The sequence below is a fragment of the Pyrus communis genome, chromosome 7 (assembly GCF_041283825.1).
Source record: "Pyrus communis isolate YQ-2024b chromosome 7, ASM4128382v1, whole genome shotgun sequence".
Taxonomy (NCBI): domain Eukaryota; kingdom Viridiplantae; phylum Streptophyta; class Magnoliopsida; order Rosales; family Rosaceae; genus Pyrus; species Pyrus communis.
Genome location: NC_142571.1, coordinates 25933052 through 25950456, shown reverse-complemented (window position 1 = coordinate 25950456; position 17405 = coordinate 25933052). Strand labels below are relative to the sequence as shown.

The window sequence follows — 17405 nt, the reverse complement described above, 5'->3', positions numbered from 1 at the left end:
TACATGTTGAATTGCGTTTGTAAGGTTAGTTTAGGCAGTAAATATGGGTTCAACGAGATATTGACAATTTAATTAATAATGATATGGGTGTAAAGAGTAAGTTGTGTGTAGAAAGTTCTATAGGTTCAAATAAATATCCCTTTCTAGTATGCTTGAGGTACTGTATCCAACACAATTGTTCACCGTTAGATTCTTGATCAAGGAGCCAGTGACCAAGATTTAACCGTCAAAAGTCTCCAGTAAAATTATGGGGAAGTTAGTCGTTATTTCCAAGACTAGAAGTAAAAATAGGATAAGAGAAGAGGACAGGACATACAGTTTTGCGTTTTCTTTATTATTTTTTGGAATATGAATTTTACAATTCAGGTTTTTGGGGGAGGGGGTGGTACCAAAGAGTCCCTTTTCAGCCTAAGCAAATTTTGTGAGACTTCGGCTAAAAATTAGCATCCTCATTCAGCTCTCACCTTTAGTCAAATTGGCTGAATAAAAGAACAAAAAAAAAAAAGAAAAAGAAAAAGAAAAAAGGTTCCTAAGAAAGTAAAAACTGAGGAGAGAAATTACATGAAATAGTGGACCCAAAATTAAAACAAAAATTATAAAAAACAAGGGGCAGAGTGTACGGATTTTCCTATGTGTCAAGAGCGGGAGATGATACGTGAGTAAAGAAACTCGTTCCACGTGTCGGGCAACCCGGGGAGGCACCAATGGATGCAGTCTGCGTAAGTGGCCGGGTCGGCCTGCTGCTCCGGCGTCAACAGCTTGCCTTGCCTGATGGTGTGGACTGAGGTATGTGCATCTTTGCGGAACTCGGAGAGGGTTGTGATGTTGAGAAAGTAGACGGGCACTTTCATTGATTTTATTATGTTGCTTGAAATCACAAATAGCCTGCGGTCCGTGCCCACTTCCAACGGGGTTGTCATGTTCAGAACCGGTGTGGTTTCTTTTGCACATTTTATGCCATCTGGGTTGTCCCAATCCAAGCTCCTATTACACCACAAAAGTCAATTAGGGTTGGAAGAAAAGTCATGGACTCCGTGAATTATGTTTTCAAATAATGCGTCAGTACGAAAAAGCTTTGGTAGGATTATTAGATTACGGTAACTCTCACATTAGATGGAACAGAAATGTAGGAGTCTGTCTATATTTTTTGTGATAATTGGTCTACGAATAACGTAACATGTGCTCTCTATGTTGGAAGTGGAAGGGATTAAAGGACATATATTAAGATTATTCATTTAGAAATAGATATGTAGTGGTTAACCAACCAAAGATTAGGGTCGAATCAAAACTTTGGGGTTCATTTTCATATACCCACAATCAACCACCCAACAGCTCACGCTCACCTAAGGGATGTTATTATATTATTTAAAATTTTTTTTTTTTAATTAGGGGAGGAAGAGGTTTAAAATTATTACAAGGAAAGGAAGAGTATTACACCCGGGATGCATGAGCAAAAACTCAACACTATATTTAATATGATATTAGATCACATGCAGATATTCTTATATATATTATATTCACTTACAGAACATACAACCCAAAAAAAAACAGGAGACAGGTATTTTTTTTTTTGCCTTAAGCTAAATGCACTTTCTCAACCAATCTACTAGGCGTAGGCTTGCCTCACAAGCTAATGATTGAAAGAAAAATTTGGGTAAATGACAAAAAAAATGGTTGCCATTAAGTTTGTTTAAGTTTAAACCATTGCAAATAAGTTAATTAGGTGCAAGAACCACGTGAAGAATTACCAAACTTAGATTCTTTTATTCAACAACCGATATTTTAAACTACTCTTATGAAAGAGAGGGAGATTCAATTTCGGATGCAAAAAACGGGTGAAAGAAACCATGCACACAGCCTAACCTATGTACGCACTAAACTAAGATTCTTTAATACGCATGTGCTTGTGCATACTTTTAATTGTGTAATTGCAAAGAATTCGTCATTATTATTCATATTTTGTTTTTCGTCAAATGTTATTTTCTATACTTTTGTTTTACGTTGTCTTTTTATTTTTCCCAAAAAAAATGCAAATTTTGACAAAACTGTTTCCACATTTTGAAGCATAAGAAAATAATTAAAAAAACGTGCGAGAAAATTACTTGATGTGAAGAGGAGACATGCTGCTGAAGAAAACGGTAGTCCGATTAGGATCAATGTTCTTGTCCACCCACTTAGCCCAAGTCTTCATGACTCTCCGGTACGCCCACGGCCGGTCGATCTCATCGTATTCCGTCGCCCCTTGATCGAACGAACCTCGTCTTTTTAGTCGAAACAACAAATAAAAACACATCAACTTCTTGAAATTGCTAAGAAATTAACTTTTTAAAATTTTGAGCAAGTTTAATTTGGCTACTTACAGAACTTTCATGTTGAAAGTGTTCATCCACCAAATGTATGTGTTGAAAATTAGATAGTCGACGCCCTTCCAATTTTCACCATGCTTTTTAATTGATTTGGGCATTATTATTCGATTTAATATGCTGTGCATTTTTGGATCATCTGAATTTGACTCCACCAGAAATGGAGCCCAATAAAATTCCACCGTGGCATTATAGTCCTAAAACCACATAATTAAACAAAACAAAAACAAAGAATATTTAGATAGTTCCCAAAATATGTGTGTCTGCCAAGCAATCTACAATGCCAGACATGAAATTACCTCTACACCATAGATATGAACACTGCTCGATTTCTTACAATTTATTTAACTGTAAAATAAAGTCCGATGAATATGCAAAAATAACTTACTAAAATCATAAAATATAAAATTCTTAGACACCTTTCGAACTCTAATTTTTTCACAAAAAATAACGGCTCCTTACTGAAATAATAACGAGGGAAACTTCGAAAATCTTGTCTTACTAAGGCTACTCTCCCACCATGTAGAATTAGAGGGAATCAAAATGTACGAGAACTTATTCTTTTGTAAGAGTTTTGGGAGAAAGTTTTTAGTATGCTAGGAATACGATTTGGTACACCAAATGTTATAGTACAATTCATTAAAAAAAAAATCTTCAAGTTTCTAACTAATTATATTATTATACTTAGCGTACCTAACCGTGCTCTTGACACATTGAAAAATCTCGATGTGTGGGTTGATGATGACGTCATCAACAACCTACCCAAAATTTTCTCATAATTTTTTTTTTTAATCTTTTGGACCAATTTTTTTTTTTTTAATTTCATCATAAATTGCAAGTGAACTGCTGAGAAGGCTATCAATTCATTAGGTGGGCCATGCAGGAATCATTTTATCTACTAAATGAATGGAACCTATGAAAAGGTAAAGAAGAAAAATGAATATGTTTACCTCAACTCTGAAAACAGAGAGGGAGCCATTCTTCACCAAGCTCTTCCTGCCGGGAGGAGCGACAGACTGAGCAAAACAAATCATGGATTCCCACTGGTTTCTGTTCAGTGAATCTCCAACAAACATCAGCCTCTTGTTCCTCAATTTCTCCAGCAACAATCTCGCATTAAACCTAATCCACACAATAATCAAAACCATAATTAAACAAAAACCCAGAAATCAAAATTCAAAACCAGTAATTAACAGTTAAAGATTCATACTTTGGGAGATTACAGTCTCTGGGCTGCCATCTCCAATGCTGGTACAGAGAGTCCTTCCTTCCATTCCTCATGCATGTCACTTGCTCCGTAAGGAACTCGCATTCTTCTTCTTTGTATAAAGGGTGAGTCACCGGATCGAAAACCCAATCTCCGTTGAACAAATCGCAATCTTCCGGCGGCAGTTCAATCTCCTCCTCTTCCTCTTCTTCCTGAGAAGAACCCAACAATTCAATCTTCTGATCTTCGTGTTGTTCGACGATGGATTTCAGATCAACCGGCTCTTGGGTTTCATCCGAATTGTTGTTCTCCAACTGGGTTTCTTCTGAACTGTGATTCTCCAACTGGGTTTCCTCTGTATTGTGATTTTCTAACTGGGTTTCCTCTGAATTGTGATTCTCCAAATGGGTTTCTTCCAGTTGGGTTCTCGAGCTCAGAGACACTCTGTTGTGGGTTTCCTGAACAGAGTCGGTCTGTTTCGTTTCTTGAACCGGGTCGCTCTGTTTCGACGACTGTAGTTCTTCCTGGAATTCTTGAGCTTTGTGGCTCGAGAATGGAAATTCAGCAATGGATTTCACGTCCTCATTGTACATGAACACCCCGAAGAGGAAGACCGAAAAGACGACGACGAAGACGGAGAGGTTATTGTTCTTGCGTACCTTCATTGCCGCAGATACGGAGAGAGAGAGAGTTTTTCTGCGAGGTAGCTGCATGGGAGAGAGAGTCGAAAAGAGAGAGGGAGTTGGAGAGCGGGAGGAAGAAGAAGGAAAATATAAGAAAGAAGTGTGAGACACGAAGGTGTGGATTAAGAGAGAATTAAGGGATTTTTAGCAAGGGAATATTAGATTAATGGGATTTGTTTAATTGGGTATTTGGTGAAACGTGGTTGTCTTCAAGAAAATGGTTTTTGGCTTTTTGGTGGAGGGGAATTGTCCTTCTCAGTTGCTCTCTTGCTTATTTCTTCTCTATTTGAATAGAGACCAATTCTAACTAATTCCCTTCAACTTGGCTCCACAGAGACAGCGAGAGAGAGAGAGAGAGAGAGAGAGAGAGAGAGAGAGAGAGAGAGAGAGAAGTAATCTCAAAGCTTCTGCCAAGTTGGTCTCAATCTGCAGGCCGTGGTGGTGATATGAAACTCAACTCCAAGGCAGATAATCTGCTTTTGTTTATATATTTTGATGGGGAAGCTTCAACTTTCACAGAGTTGTTTGGAGGTCCTACTAAGGTCTATAATTTTCAGGAGTCAATGCTAATATAATGATTTAATCTTATTACGAATTATAAAAAAATGATTTTTACACTCTTTTAAAAAAAATATTTTTCTTTTTTTTCTTTCAATTTTTAGACTAATAAATCGAAGAAAAAAATAATAGACAAATACAAGGAATTAGTGCAGAAGAAGAAAACACAAGCGTACACATCACCACTCCCGAATTTATGAGCATTGTCCATTTTTCTCCTTCACTTTTCACCAAATAATGTCCATATCTTATTTTTATGTTTGAAATTGTAATAGTGTGCTTCGGCTTTCCACATTAGATTGAGGCTTTGGTAGCAAATTATTAAATTCATACATGCATGCCACTTCAGTTCATGTATATATGTATACATGTATACCACACGTTATATATATATAGCAATATTTGTTTAGGAAAAAATAGGTAATATTAGTTTGGTGATTATATGGAAGGAAGAAAGATTATTGTAGGCAACAAATATAAGCAAATTCTATAAATTTGCTCTTAACTTATTATGTCATGGATGAGGAAGTAGAGTGTATAGGAAACAATAATAAGGACTAGTTTGAAAATGTTTTTAAAATGATATAGAGAGTTTTTAATGAAAATGTTTTTTGAACTAATTTTTAGTAAAAATGCTAGTGAATTACGGAAAAGTACCTGAAATGCTTCCCGTAAGAAACACCAGTTTGGACCGCAAAATATTTTCTCTGAAAGTGCTTTCAGTCAATTTAAAAACATTTCCAAATGATCCCCAAGTCTTAATGAGATAAAACATTTGCTTATGAACAAACTAATGAAACTAACATCATACTTCCCACTCTAATACCAAACGTTTGTTTTCTAGTTTGGAGTCTAAAACTAGTAGGCCCCAGTCAAAAAATAATGATGACGATATGAACCATCGTGATTCTCAAAGTCATCTAATCATTTTATTAAAAATAAGGAAAAAAGTTTTACCTAATCATGTTTTATGTCACATATAAGATTAAGTTACATGAATAATCTTCGTACACATTATTTATTTCTATTATTTGATTTTATTTTAATTTTTTTAATAGGAATGTCAAAAATAAACACAAGTACGTAAGAAAAACAAAATAGTATGTGAAAACCACTTTTCTTATGTTAACTACGATTAGCCGTGGATGTGTGGTAGAGTGATTCTAGACATCGATGTTTGTGGGGCCAGCAATTAAGATCAATCAACCCGTGTGTGAGTCTTCGCATAACATCTAATAGTCATGATCAGTTAAAACGCATGCGTGTTTCAACAAAACATCAATGACCACAATCAGTCCATGCTTGTACTCGACTAGCCCTAACATTGCATTAAGTTGTGAAAATTTTGAGTTATTTAACATTAGATAGAATTCCAATTAAAATTCAGTCCTCAAAATATAGCAATTAACATGCATGTGGCCTATCTTTGTCTCCAACAAGAAAGCTTCAACTGCCCAAGCGTAGAGTTGATGCATCATTAAGGCATAATGATGTGGTTTAGATGAACAAATCCAAATTATTAATGACTTTATGTTTGAGAAAAGTAAAGTCTAAGGAAAGCTTTTTCGTGGTCTCTCTCTGGTGTTTGTGTGTGTGTGTGTACTTCCTTTCTACGTGCGTGGTAGTTTGATCGATGGTTGGATTGTTTGCTTATTTTCCAAGTCAAGCCAAAGCCAACTGCTGCAGCAAATTTAAAACCACTTCAACACAGATATTTACAGCTACGTCAATTCATACAAATAGGAATAAACATAAATAATAAAAAAAACAAAAAATACGTCACAAATTTAAAAAAATTTACATGGAAAGAATTTGGTATTTTTATATGTAAAATGTGATGACACAGCTACAAGACAACTAAAGATCATCTACCACGGTCGATGATCCAGGTAACTTGCAACCCACCAGAGTTCTTATGCCTGTGTTGTGTCTGGACATAGTAATTAGTCTCAAGTTCTACCACGGACTATGTCCGTCATCAAATGCAATGTAACAATTTGACATCACCTGAAATTTGAGGGAGACAAAGTTTACATAAATATATTTGAAAAAAAAAGAAACTATTATAAGGATTTAATCTTTTGATGAGAATGTAGTTCGTTCGCTTCGTTCTCTACTTATTATATTTCTTTAGTGTTAGTAAACCTACTTAAGTAGTTATGGAGTTACAATTCTTCACTCTACCTATCAGGCGTAATTGTTCATAACCAACATGATTTAAGAGAAACTATTGGCTTTTGGAGGAATTCAAATTTACAATGACCATATACAGAAGAAAAAAAATATAATTGGAACAATAAATATTGAGATTTAAATTACAAAAAAAAAAAAAATTCCATTGTTTGACCAAAAATATACAGAAGAAAAATCATTCTATAGTTTGACAAAAAATATACGGAAGAAAAGTAGTACAATGTATTTATGGATATTTAAATGGATAATGCTAGGAGGAAGATCAAATTTCGAAACCAAATTTTATAAACATATGGACATTGATAATTAGATTATTATTTAAATATCGATTAACGTGCTAATTTTTCATTTGTGACATATCATTTGGTTTGCAAATTTATCTCCCTAACATTACCCTATTTAAATTATGTTTTTATTTTAGGTATGTTAACAAAGTTTGTTGTGGTAGGGTTGTTAGTATTTTGCTTATTTGAAAATATATGCATGAAAAGTTTAAAACAAGAACCATTGAAGGAGTTATTTGCAGATGAGTTAGTTCCAAAACAACCTATAAAGGCATACGAGGATTGCAATTTCCATGCATGTGTGGGATATTAAAAAAATAATATTCTATTTTCCGGAGTTGAACCCAAATTATGCTAGAAAGATCTTCTATTTACATTATATTTTATTTTTATTTGTGACACATCATATAATTTGTAATTTTGAACATAAAATTGATCTATCTTGCGTTATTCGGTAGATAATACATAGTTTCTAAGCAAATTTCATCTTAGTGGCTTTCAGCTTGGGCTTAATACGTGTTAATACACCTTTCAACACAAGTTATATCTCCTACGGCCCTTCACTATTATACAAAACAAGCATCAAACCCACGTTTTTTATTTTAATTTTAATATTTAAAGCACAAGCTTTTATTTTTTAATTTATGAACGCAAGTTGTTTTCATATGAAGATTAATTTAATACATGATGACAAGTGGTAGAACAAGAGAATCAGAATCACTTCTATTAAGAAAATGTTATAAACCTAATTATTTTTCTTCTCATGATATCATAGATGATAGATCCACGTGTTAGAATCACAAAACATGAAATTTGGGAAAATTATTAGGTTCTTTTTGGTGTGTAAAAATGAATTGGAATTTAATGCTAGAACATTGTGAATGCCCGACATGGGACATCATCAATTAGAAGTTAGACCAGTGAATAATCTAATATTAACAACTTTGATTAATTATTCGCTTCTTTGTCATACTATTGCCAACTATTTATCATACTAATGCTTTGCTTGCATAGCATAATTATGTGTTTTTTTTGTGGTCAAAATAGCATAACTATGTTTTGACTACGTTTATTTATAATTAATTAATTAATTATTGTAGGTAGCGCTCATCTTAAGCAAAACCATATATATAGGCCCTTTATGCAAAGGATCCTCATTTGAAAAAGAAAAAAAAAATTTGGAGATTAGGAGTGGGGCTCACTCCACATCGAACTTTAACGATTTGAATCGTTTATTTTGTTAGTCTCGATTCATAGATTATCCTTGCAAAAATTCAATTCAATCCGATTAATATTTTGCAAAAATAATCTATAAGGTGCAACTTGAAAAATAGACGGTTCGAATCGTTAAAGTTCGATGTACGTATCTTGTTGAACTATTTTTTATGGATGATAGACAAGTTAGGTTTTATATTTGGCTAGGTCAAATATAAATAATGAATTGCCATTATTACGTGACAGTAATAGACGGTTCGAATCGTTAAAGTTCGATGTACGTATCTTGTTGAACTATTTTTATGGATGATAGACAAGTTAGGTTTTATATTTGGCTAGGTCAAATATAAATAATGAATTGCCATTATTACGTGACAGTCTAATTCAACTGTTCTGACGAAATGATCTCATTCAGGTACTCCATCCATTCCGTTCAAATTGTCATTTATTATTGAGATTTTTTTTTTCCTTAATACACATCTCGTTAGAAGGTAATTTTTTAGTTAATTTGATCGTTTTTGGGGTAGAAATTATCGACGTGATACAGTGGAAGCTGATTGAGTCAGAATTATGAATTTTAAGATTTAACACGGAAACTGTTGATCAAATTTGATAGGGAGAACTGTTGTATTCACAGGATGGTGATGTGTTATGTGATGTTTCAAGTGCAAAGCAATTGTTGAACGTATCTCAGATAACTGAAGCTAAAAAGGATCCTGCACAAACTAATGCTGACTCTGGAAGTACACGGTCGAAGTTGAGCAGGACACCACTAGTAAAACTGCATATTTTGCGTAGAGATCAACGAACACCACTGTTTTACTTTGTTGTTAATTATTCTTGAACATCTCCATATCTCTTTTTACGAATAAGTGAAACCACCTTAATTCCAGGGTGACAGTAACTCCACTCAGAAGGTGGATCTTGCGAAACCATGTTGCTGGACTACAGTCTTCAAGAAAGGTGGGAAAGATGGTGGACTGGTTGTTCGATCAGACAGGAGTCTTCGAAATAAGGTGAAGCACATATTGCTTCTCTGAGTTTTTTTTCTGCTGTGTGATCTGATATCGCTTTGATCGTTGAATGCATATATGCGGGGAAGTCTTTGGCATTTGGCACCAATGTGTTTGATCATTTTATTTGGAGAACACTTGTATCATGAAAGATTGGCCATCGTTCAAAAGGTCTTTTACAAATCTTGAAGTAGTGGGAGAATTTTCATTAATGTCAGTTCTGAGATGGAGCTTCAAGACCAACATGGACAAGACAATCTGCTCCTCTGATCATGGACAAATGATTCTGGTCAGTTTTCTTTCTTCATGTTAGATAACCACGTGTTGTTTGTCTGTCGTATATTTTATGCCACTGGAAGGAACCTGCTTCACAATCCAAACTTTCTTTAATCCAGAAAGCGATCAATCTTCCAGTGGCAGGTGCTTCAATTCTGCACCTCCAGTTTATAGCTTTATGTTGCACTCTCTAACCTTCAGACTTCTTTTCTATCTTTTCGGGTAAATGGGTGTGAATTTGCTTGTGTATCTCTTTTGTCCCGCGAAAATGACTTCAGGTCTTTTCCTCCCTCTCTCCTGTAGTCGTGTGTGTGTCTCTGTGTGTGTGTATGCGTGTGCTAAGCTTCAAAGAATGACTAAAATGCAAAGTCAAAACACTTTATACGAATCATCCCATCTAAATGGATTTTCGGTTGGCTCAGGAATCCGGAGACCTTGCCTTGTCTTCACGATAAAGTGATTGCAGTTGCTACAGATATCATCGCCGGTTTACACTTAACCAGAAACAGGTTGCAGTGTGTTGCTTCAAGCTCCCTTGTTATTTTCTGTGGTGAAGTGTAATTCTTTAATTTATTGCCGAGCTGAACATATTGTTTAGCCACAAGTTGGTGTCCCTGGTATTTTAGGTGGTATCATTAAAGGCTTAAAAGCGGGTAAAGAGCCTCATGAGAAGTATGATCAAGATGGGAAGGATGATCAAGATGAAATAGAGCTTCATATAGGTTAACTATCTTTTGTTTTATTCCTTCCCTTTACCTCCCTTCTCTTTGAGATTGTAATCTAACTGTTCTAGTGCAGACGATGTTGTAATAGACGGACTTGTTATAATCGATGGACCTGCTCCTTCATCTTCAATTCAAAAGAACAAGACCGAAAAGAAAGGTATTGTTTCCTCTAGGTCGAAATTTTTTTAGTGGTCTTGACTTGATGTCCCGGTGTTTTCTTCGCAGACAAGGGAACAGAGAAGGAAAGATTATTTGAAGGCGCGACTAGTAATTCGCTACTTTTTCCATGAAAAGATTCAAGTACTTGAATATTCACTGTAACGGCTTATTTTAAAGAGACCACATGGCTATTTAAAACATATACAACAAATGGGGATTGCGTTCTAACGTGGTCGATTATGTCAGGATGTGTCTGCAGGCGCAGCAGCTGCATGTATGAGACATAAGCTTGCAAAACGCCAGGAAAAAACTTGAGGTACAGGTTTCTACTAATGGAGGCCTCAGATCCCGAATTAGGGTGTTTGAGGCTATCTATCACAGCCGTTGATGAGTGTGAGACTTACTGTGAAGTCCACAAACATCAATGGCTGCGCGCGGGTGCATGACACTAGCATATTTCCCCAAATTATGACATGGGATTCATTAGTTCTTCTTACAGAAAGATGCATTCACATTCCATGGCACCGAGAATCCGTGTGTTGTGTAATTTTGTTTCCGATACTACACAATTCGTGATTCATCTGCTGATGAGCATGGCTTGTTTTGCACATACCAGAAGCTCAGCTGAAGCTCAGAAGAACTGCGAAGCGGAGCTGAGGACTTCACGTCAACGGCGAAGGAGCTCGCCAAGAGAATGGGAACTCGTAAATGGTGGCAAATATGACGAAAGGTACCCCAGTTGAGCATTCTACTATGCACATTCTAATTACTTATTTGCTTACATCCAACTAGTGCATTTGATCCAGCATTGCCACAATCTATATTTCTTGTACATAAATTGCAAACATTTTCCAATATTGTGTTTTTGGGTTTGGTATGGTTTTGTGTTCGTGAACAAAATGCTATTTGTTGATGTTTGAAATTTGATTAACGTGTTAAAATAATTAAAGATGAACCACTTAAACCGACTCAATACGTGGGTCCAATTTCATGCATCAACAGTACTCTTCCGAGTAAGGACTCAAAACAATGGAAAAAAAAATGTGCATGGACCGGACTGCGTGTGGTTGATTCTTTGATTTTTCCTTGGGTCAAAATTTGAATTGGTCGGCGTTTGATTTGGGTCAATCAGCACTATCGTTCGTCCATGTTTTTCTCAATGAACACCTTTGTACTTGGTTTGGTTGAGCCGACCATGTGAAAATTGGTGGCGGCGTCCCACGCGGTTCAAACTCTTTCTCCTTAAAGTGTGCAACACTCGACGATCCAATTAAAATAAAAAAAATTTAACGAAACATTTTTGGTACTGTTTATTTTTAATTGAAAATTACATTTTAACATTTATCTGATACTATTCACTACATTTTTATTTGTCATTTTTCATTAAATTTTTTTTTTTTAAACTTGCTGTTAATTTTCCTTAAAAAAATATCAAACGGTTAAATGGCCCTTCTTGTTGTAAAGTCAATTCTTGGTTAATTTATTGAAAGAAGGGCTAACAATTAAGGCACTATCTTCACACTTCGAATTTCTTCTTCTGCTCTTCTTTGTTCACTAATTATTTATTTATTTATTTAATTTTGAAAACGAGTTGAAGACAATTTTAATTAAAGAGTGAAAAGCTGAAGTAAAATACTTAATTTTTTACATGTAAAGAGTTACAAATAAATCAAAATTTGACGTGTTTAAAAAGTTCTTGTTTTTGAGTAAGATCATTTCCTATATATATTTTTAAATATTTTTACTATCAATAAGGAGAGGGGAGAGTTCGATTCAATTATAATGATTTAGAGGATGGGAGTGTTTCGAACCTAAGACCAATGGGCAGAAACTAAAACGTTATTCACTAAGATATTAGACCATATGCAACAAGATCCTTTCATATTTTTGATCAAAAAATGAAAAAAAAATAAATCTATTTTTGTGTGTCATACTGCGATTTAAATTATTAAAAATCGACTCTTTAAAAGAAGAGAAATTGTTGAAATATTGCAAAGCCTAAAATTTTGAAAATTAAAAGGCTTTTTAGCCAAAATGGTTCATGAGATTTGCATAACTCCTCACATTGGTCCTTGAGATTTGAAATCAATAAAAAAGGTTACTGAGATTGTCCATTATCAAACATTTTGGTCATTCCATGAAAAATCTCCATTAAATAAGAATAAAATAACAAAAATACCTTTAATTTTTTGTCAATCATTTTGGCATATTGTTTGTTAAATTGAGGCTATTTTTGTTATTGTAATCCTTATTTAACATAATTTTTCATAGAATGACCAAAATGATTGATGGTGAACAATCTCAGGAACCACTTCTATTGATTTCAAATCTCAAAAATTAAAATGAAGAGTTATGCAAATATCAATGATTATTTTGGTTAAAAAGTCAAATTAAAATTGACTTTTAACAGGAATATAAATAAATAATGATTTTAACAAGGACCAAAGAATCCGACACTAAGCCAGATTTGACCGCGTCCACTACCCGCTATATTTCACATTTGTTTGGACCCGCCTTCCAATTCAACGTCTTTCTTTCGCCCTCCATCTTTCTTTCTTTTCTTTTTCCTTTCTAATTTTCCAATTTTTTAATTTGCTTCTACGCGCACCAAAATCCAATATATAAACAAAATCAAACTCTCCAAACTAATAAGCTTTAATCCAGCAGCAGAGGAGGAGACAGAGATAACAATTGCATAGTCCTAGAGAGAGAAAGAGAGAAAGTGAGAGAGAGAGGGGACAAGCAACAAGGAGCACAGGTTGTATTTGGACGTGGAGGAGGGAGGCCCTTACGTTATCCTTCTCCTCCGTTTTGTGACCACTTAGTTCCACTCCCACTCTCCATTCCTCCAATCCAATCCAATCCAATCCGACCCAAAAGCTCAAATCTTTCTGTATTTTCCCCATCTGGGTATCTCCAATGGCGACTTGGGTCCTCTCAGAATGCACCCTAAAACCTCTCCCTAAATTCTACTCACATCCCAGAAACGCCCTCCCCTCAAAACCGTCCACCCTCCGGCCATTCCCCAATGTGAGGAGCACCAATCTTTTGGGGTTCAGAGGGGCAAAATGGTCACTCAATGTGAGTGCCCCATTGCGGGTCCCATCCGTGGATGTGGAAGACAATGGGAGAGTGAGCACTAATGGGGTTGGAGACGGTGGTGAATTTGACCCCGGTGCCCCTCCCCCCTTCAATTTGCGTGACATCAGAGCTGCCATTCCCCAGCATTGCTGGGTTAAGGACCCCTGGAAATCTATGAGCTATGTGGTCAGAGATGTGGCTGTGGTTTTTGGGATGGCGGCGCTTGCAGCTTACTTTAACAATTGGGCTGTTTGGCCTCTCTACTGGTTTGCTCAGGGCACCATGTTCTGGGCTCTCTTTGTTCTTGGACATGATTGGTACGTAAAGTTTGCTTTCATTTTGTTGAATTATCCATTTTTACACGTTTTTTAAATGAGTGTATTTATCCACGTTAATTATCGTTAGTTGAGTTTAAGTTTCATGTCGATTCTCTAGATTAACTAACACTCATTCAATTGGCAATTAATGATGCTTACATCACATAAGGGACGGTGAGCAAAATGTACACTTTCTGATTCGGGATTTCAGACCTCTTGAATTGCACGCTTCTTGAGTTAGGCTAGTTGGCCGACGCAGGGTGCACGCTCTTTTGCACTCAAGTTTGAATCCTCATCAATGTAGATTAAAGTAGTTTGAAATATGGGTCAGAAACAACTAAAATTTGAATGCTTCCTCTGCTTGCAATGTGTTTTTTTTTTTTTTTTTTTTTTTTTTTTGCAATTTTTCTTAGCCTACTGATGTGAATTGTTTGTTGTTTTGTTTGCGCAGTGGCCACGGAAGCTTTTCGAATAATCCGAAGCTGAATAGCGTGGTCGGTCATCTTCTTCATTCTTCAATCCTTGTCCCATACCATGGATGGTTAGTTTGTTTCTGAAAATAATCCTGTCCAGTCCAGTTCTGAATAAGTTATCCTGTTCTTAAGACAACATGTAACAAAACTTGCATAGTAACAATTAGCCCTTTACTGTCACAGGAGAATTAGCCACAGAACTCATCATCAGAACCATGGACATGTCGAAAATGACGAGTCTTGGCATCCGGTGAGCTTCCATTTGTGCCTAACTCTGTTCTTAATTCGGCTTATCAAATTGTTCATCGTATAGATCTTTTTTTCCTTAACTTCGAAGAAGCAAGTTATTTCGCTTTTATGTCATTCAGTCATTTAATTAGTCTCATCTGATTTGCAGTTGCCTGAGAAAATCTACAAGAGTTTGGACAAGATGACTCAGATATTTAGGTTCACCTTGCCATTCCCCATGCTTGCTTATCCTTTCTATCTGGTGAGCCTTCCGCTTCTCGCATCTTGCTTCTCGTTACTTACATGAATAATGAGCTCTGGATATCTTTTTCTGATATGTTTTGGTGTATGCTACTGATTTCAATCACAGTGGAATCGAAGTCCGGGAAAGAGTGGCTCCCATTATGATCCAAACAGCGAATTGTTTCTCCCAAATGAAAGGAAAGACATCATTACTTCCACTGCCTGTTGGGCAGCAATGGCCGCGCTGCTAGTCGGTCTGTCTTTCACAATGGGACCTGTCCAAGTGCTTAAGCTCTACGGCGTTCCATACTGGGTAGGTTCCATTTCTTTATGCTTGTGCTTCTGTATTGTTGGCATAAAACGAAAGTGTCTTCCGAGTCTTCTCTTATCTTCTATCATCTTAAAATTGTTTCATTGAATTTGCTTTCAAATGCAGATGTTTGTCTTGTGGTTGGACTTAGTGACTTACTTGCATCACCATGGCCACGAGGACAAGCTTCCATGGTATCGTGGGAAGGTAAAGTGTTCGATTTCATCAACTATCCGAGCAATGCAACTGCTTTAGCACTTCCTAAAATGTACGTGGCTAATCTTTAGTTTCTTTATCTATCAAACAGGAATGGAGTTATCTAAGAGGAGGATTGACAACCATTGATCGCGACTACGGATGGATCAACAACATCCATCATGATATCGGAACTCATGTCATACATCATCTCTTCCCTCAAATCCCACATTACAACTTAATAGAAGCAGTGAGTAGCACTTCAACCTAGACTCTTTGGCCGAAAATCAATTCAATTTGGTACCCCATTCTGATTCTCAATTCCTTTCGTTTGTTTGTTTCAGACGGAGGCAGCTAAGCCTGTGCTTGGGAAGTACTACAGAGAACCGAAACAATCAGGGCCTCTCCCACTTCACCTACTGGGAGTCCTTGTAAGAAGCTTTAAACGCGATCATTACGTGAGTGACACTGGGGATGTTGTATATTATCAAACCGATAAGGAACTTGCCGGGTCAGCGGCATCAGAATGAAGATGTGAAGTTTTGAGGTACGACGACTGAAGCGTTACAGCGTACCAAAGGATTCAATTTGCTTTAACCCCCGGACAGTCTCCCAGCTCTGCATAACTAGTCTTACTTTAGCACCCATTCTTTCTTCACATACTTTGTATTAAGGTAGTTGTGAAATAAAAGAAGAAAAAAATCTGTCCTCTTTCCTGCTAGAAATCTCTCCCTCCATCTCAATGTCTTTCCCCGACACACACTGGCACTGCAGGCAAAAAGCAATAGCCACGGAAAAGTTAGTTAAGCGCTTTAGTGACGGTTTTCTGTCGCAAAGAAAAGGAAGAAGATAATAAGAAAAACTAATGAAAATGATTTGAAAACTTTAAGTTTTAAAGATAAGGACAAAATAAATGGTAAAGTGAACATGATTGACCTTTAGTGTAAAAATATGATTTTTCGTTAAAGTGAATAGTACCATGGATCTTTCATTAAAACTCCAAGATAATATGGATTTTGAGTATGTTTACTGCTTTTCAGCATGAAATTTTTAATATTTCCATGGTGTCATCTCAGAAAACTTACACAAAAAATGTACCATTCATTAAGAATACAATAATAATAAAGCTTTTTCTCATTAAATGAGATCGGCTATATGAATCTTAGAACGCTATTGCGCTCGGTTATGTGTCACGTCTTCTGTTAAATCGAAGTACTCTAAATAAATAAATAAGTAAATAAATAATATTATTTTAGCTATACCTTTAAGCAATAGCCTCTTTAAAACTAAAAAAGTTAATCTGGTCCCAACTTTTGCTTTATAAGTTTTACTGTATAATTCCACTTACAAAAAAAATCTGCCTACCATTTTTTTTTTTAAAACAAATTTGCCTACCAAATCTTTGATTCCGCATATCTTGACAGCGGCAAATAGCACGGCTTATTTTGTTGGAGAAAAGTCAAAGTCCAAATAATTGACAATTTGCCAGTCTATAGGCAAAAGTCGGAAGACGGTTAAACAAAATTTTCCAACAATGTGTACGTTCTGTGGTTCAATAGACGATATGTATGCAGTGTCATGTAAAGTAAATAAAACATATTATTTATAAAGTTCGGTAAATACATCAATGTTTTTTGACAGTATTAGTGGTTTTTTTTTAAGGAAAACTAATGAAAATGATTTGAAAATTTTAAGTTTTAACGAAAATGACAAAATAAAAGATAAAGTGAATAATATCAGATTTGACTTTTTAGTGTAAAAATGTGATTTTTCGTTAAAATGAACGGTACTGCAGACTTTTCGTTAAAACTCGTTTTTTTTTTTAATGGACACATATCCACTTCGGTGGGGCCCAACTTGGCTTAATTATTTGTGACATTAG

The 17405-nt window shown here is 35.7% G+C and overlaps 2 protein-coding genes across 2 annotated transcripts; one reads left to right on the top strand and one right to left on the bottom strand.

The window, feature by feature from the left end:
* Positions 1 to 313: 313 nt before the first annotated feature.
* Positions 314 to 4708, bottom strand: LOC137735635 (xylan O-acetyltransferase 1). The gene is made up of 5 exons (XM_068475081.2): positions 3574 to 4708; positions 3314 to 3485; positions 2361 to 2560; positions 2103 to 2261; positions 314 to 984 (listed from the first exon to the last, which is right to left on the bottom strand). Exons 1-5 carry the CDS (start codon positions 4281 to 4283, stop codon positions 636 to 638), a joined length of 1590 nt encoding a protein of 529 aa, XP_068331182.2. The 5' UTR covers positions 4284 to 4708; the 3' UTR covers positions 314 to 635.
* An 8562-nt stretch (positions 4709 to 13270) lies between these two features.
* On the top strand, positions 13271 to 16248 carry LOC137734820 (omega-3 fatty acid desaturase, chloroplastic). The gene is made up of 8 exons (XM_068474112.2): positions 13271 to 14074; positions 14526 to 14615; positions 14731 to 14797; positions 14945 to 15037; positions 15146 to 15331; positions 15455 to 15535; positions 15636 to 15773; positions 15868 to 16248. The coding sequence occupies exons 1-8, from the start codon at positions 13596 to 13598 to the stop codon at positions 16051 to 16053; spliced, it is 1320 nt and encodes a 439-aa protein (XP_068330213.2). The 5' UTR covers positions 13271 to 13595; the 3' UTR covers positions 16054 to 16248.
* Positions 16249 to 17405: the final 1157 nt, after the last annotated feature.

What these genes read in the sequence shown, in the direction of transcription:
- LOC137735635 (XM_068475081.2), bottom strand. Translation starts at nt 4,283, where the DNA reads ATGCAGCTACCTCGCAGAAAAACTCTCTCTCTCTCCGTATCTGCGGCA. An exon ending in AGAGACTGTAATCTCCCAAA is followed by an intron (nt 3,486 to 3,573) that starts GTATGAATCTTT and finishes TGTGTGGATTAG; the next exon opens with GTTTAATGCGAGATTGTTGC. An exon ending in ACTTTCAACATGAAAGTTCT is followed by an intron (nt 2,262 to 2,360) that starts GTAAGTAGCCAA and finishes TCGACTAAAAAG; the next exon opens with ACGAGGTTCGTTCGATCAAG.
- LOC137734820 (XM_068474112.2), top strand. Translation starts at nt 13,596, where the DNA reads ATGGCGACTTGGGTCCTCTCAGAATGCACCCTAAAACCTCTCCCTAAA. An exon ending in TTTGTTCTTGGACATGATTG is followed by an intron (nt 14,075 to 14,525) that starts GTACGTAAAGTT and finishes TTGTTTGCGCAG; the next exon opens with TGGCCACGGAAGCTTTTCGA. An exon ending in TTGCTTATCCTTTCTATCTG is followed by an intron (nt 15,038 to 15,145) that starts GTGAGCCTTCCG and finishes TTTCAATCACAG; the next exon opens with TGGAATCGAAGTCCGGGAAA.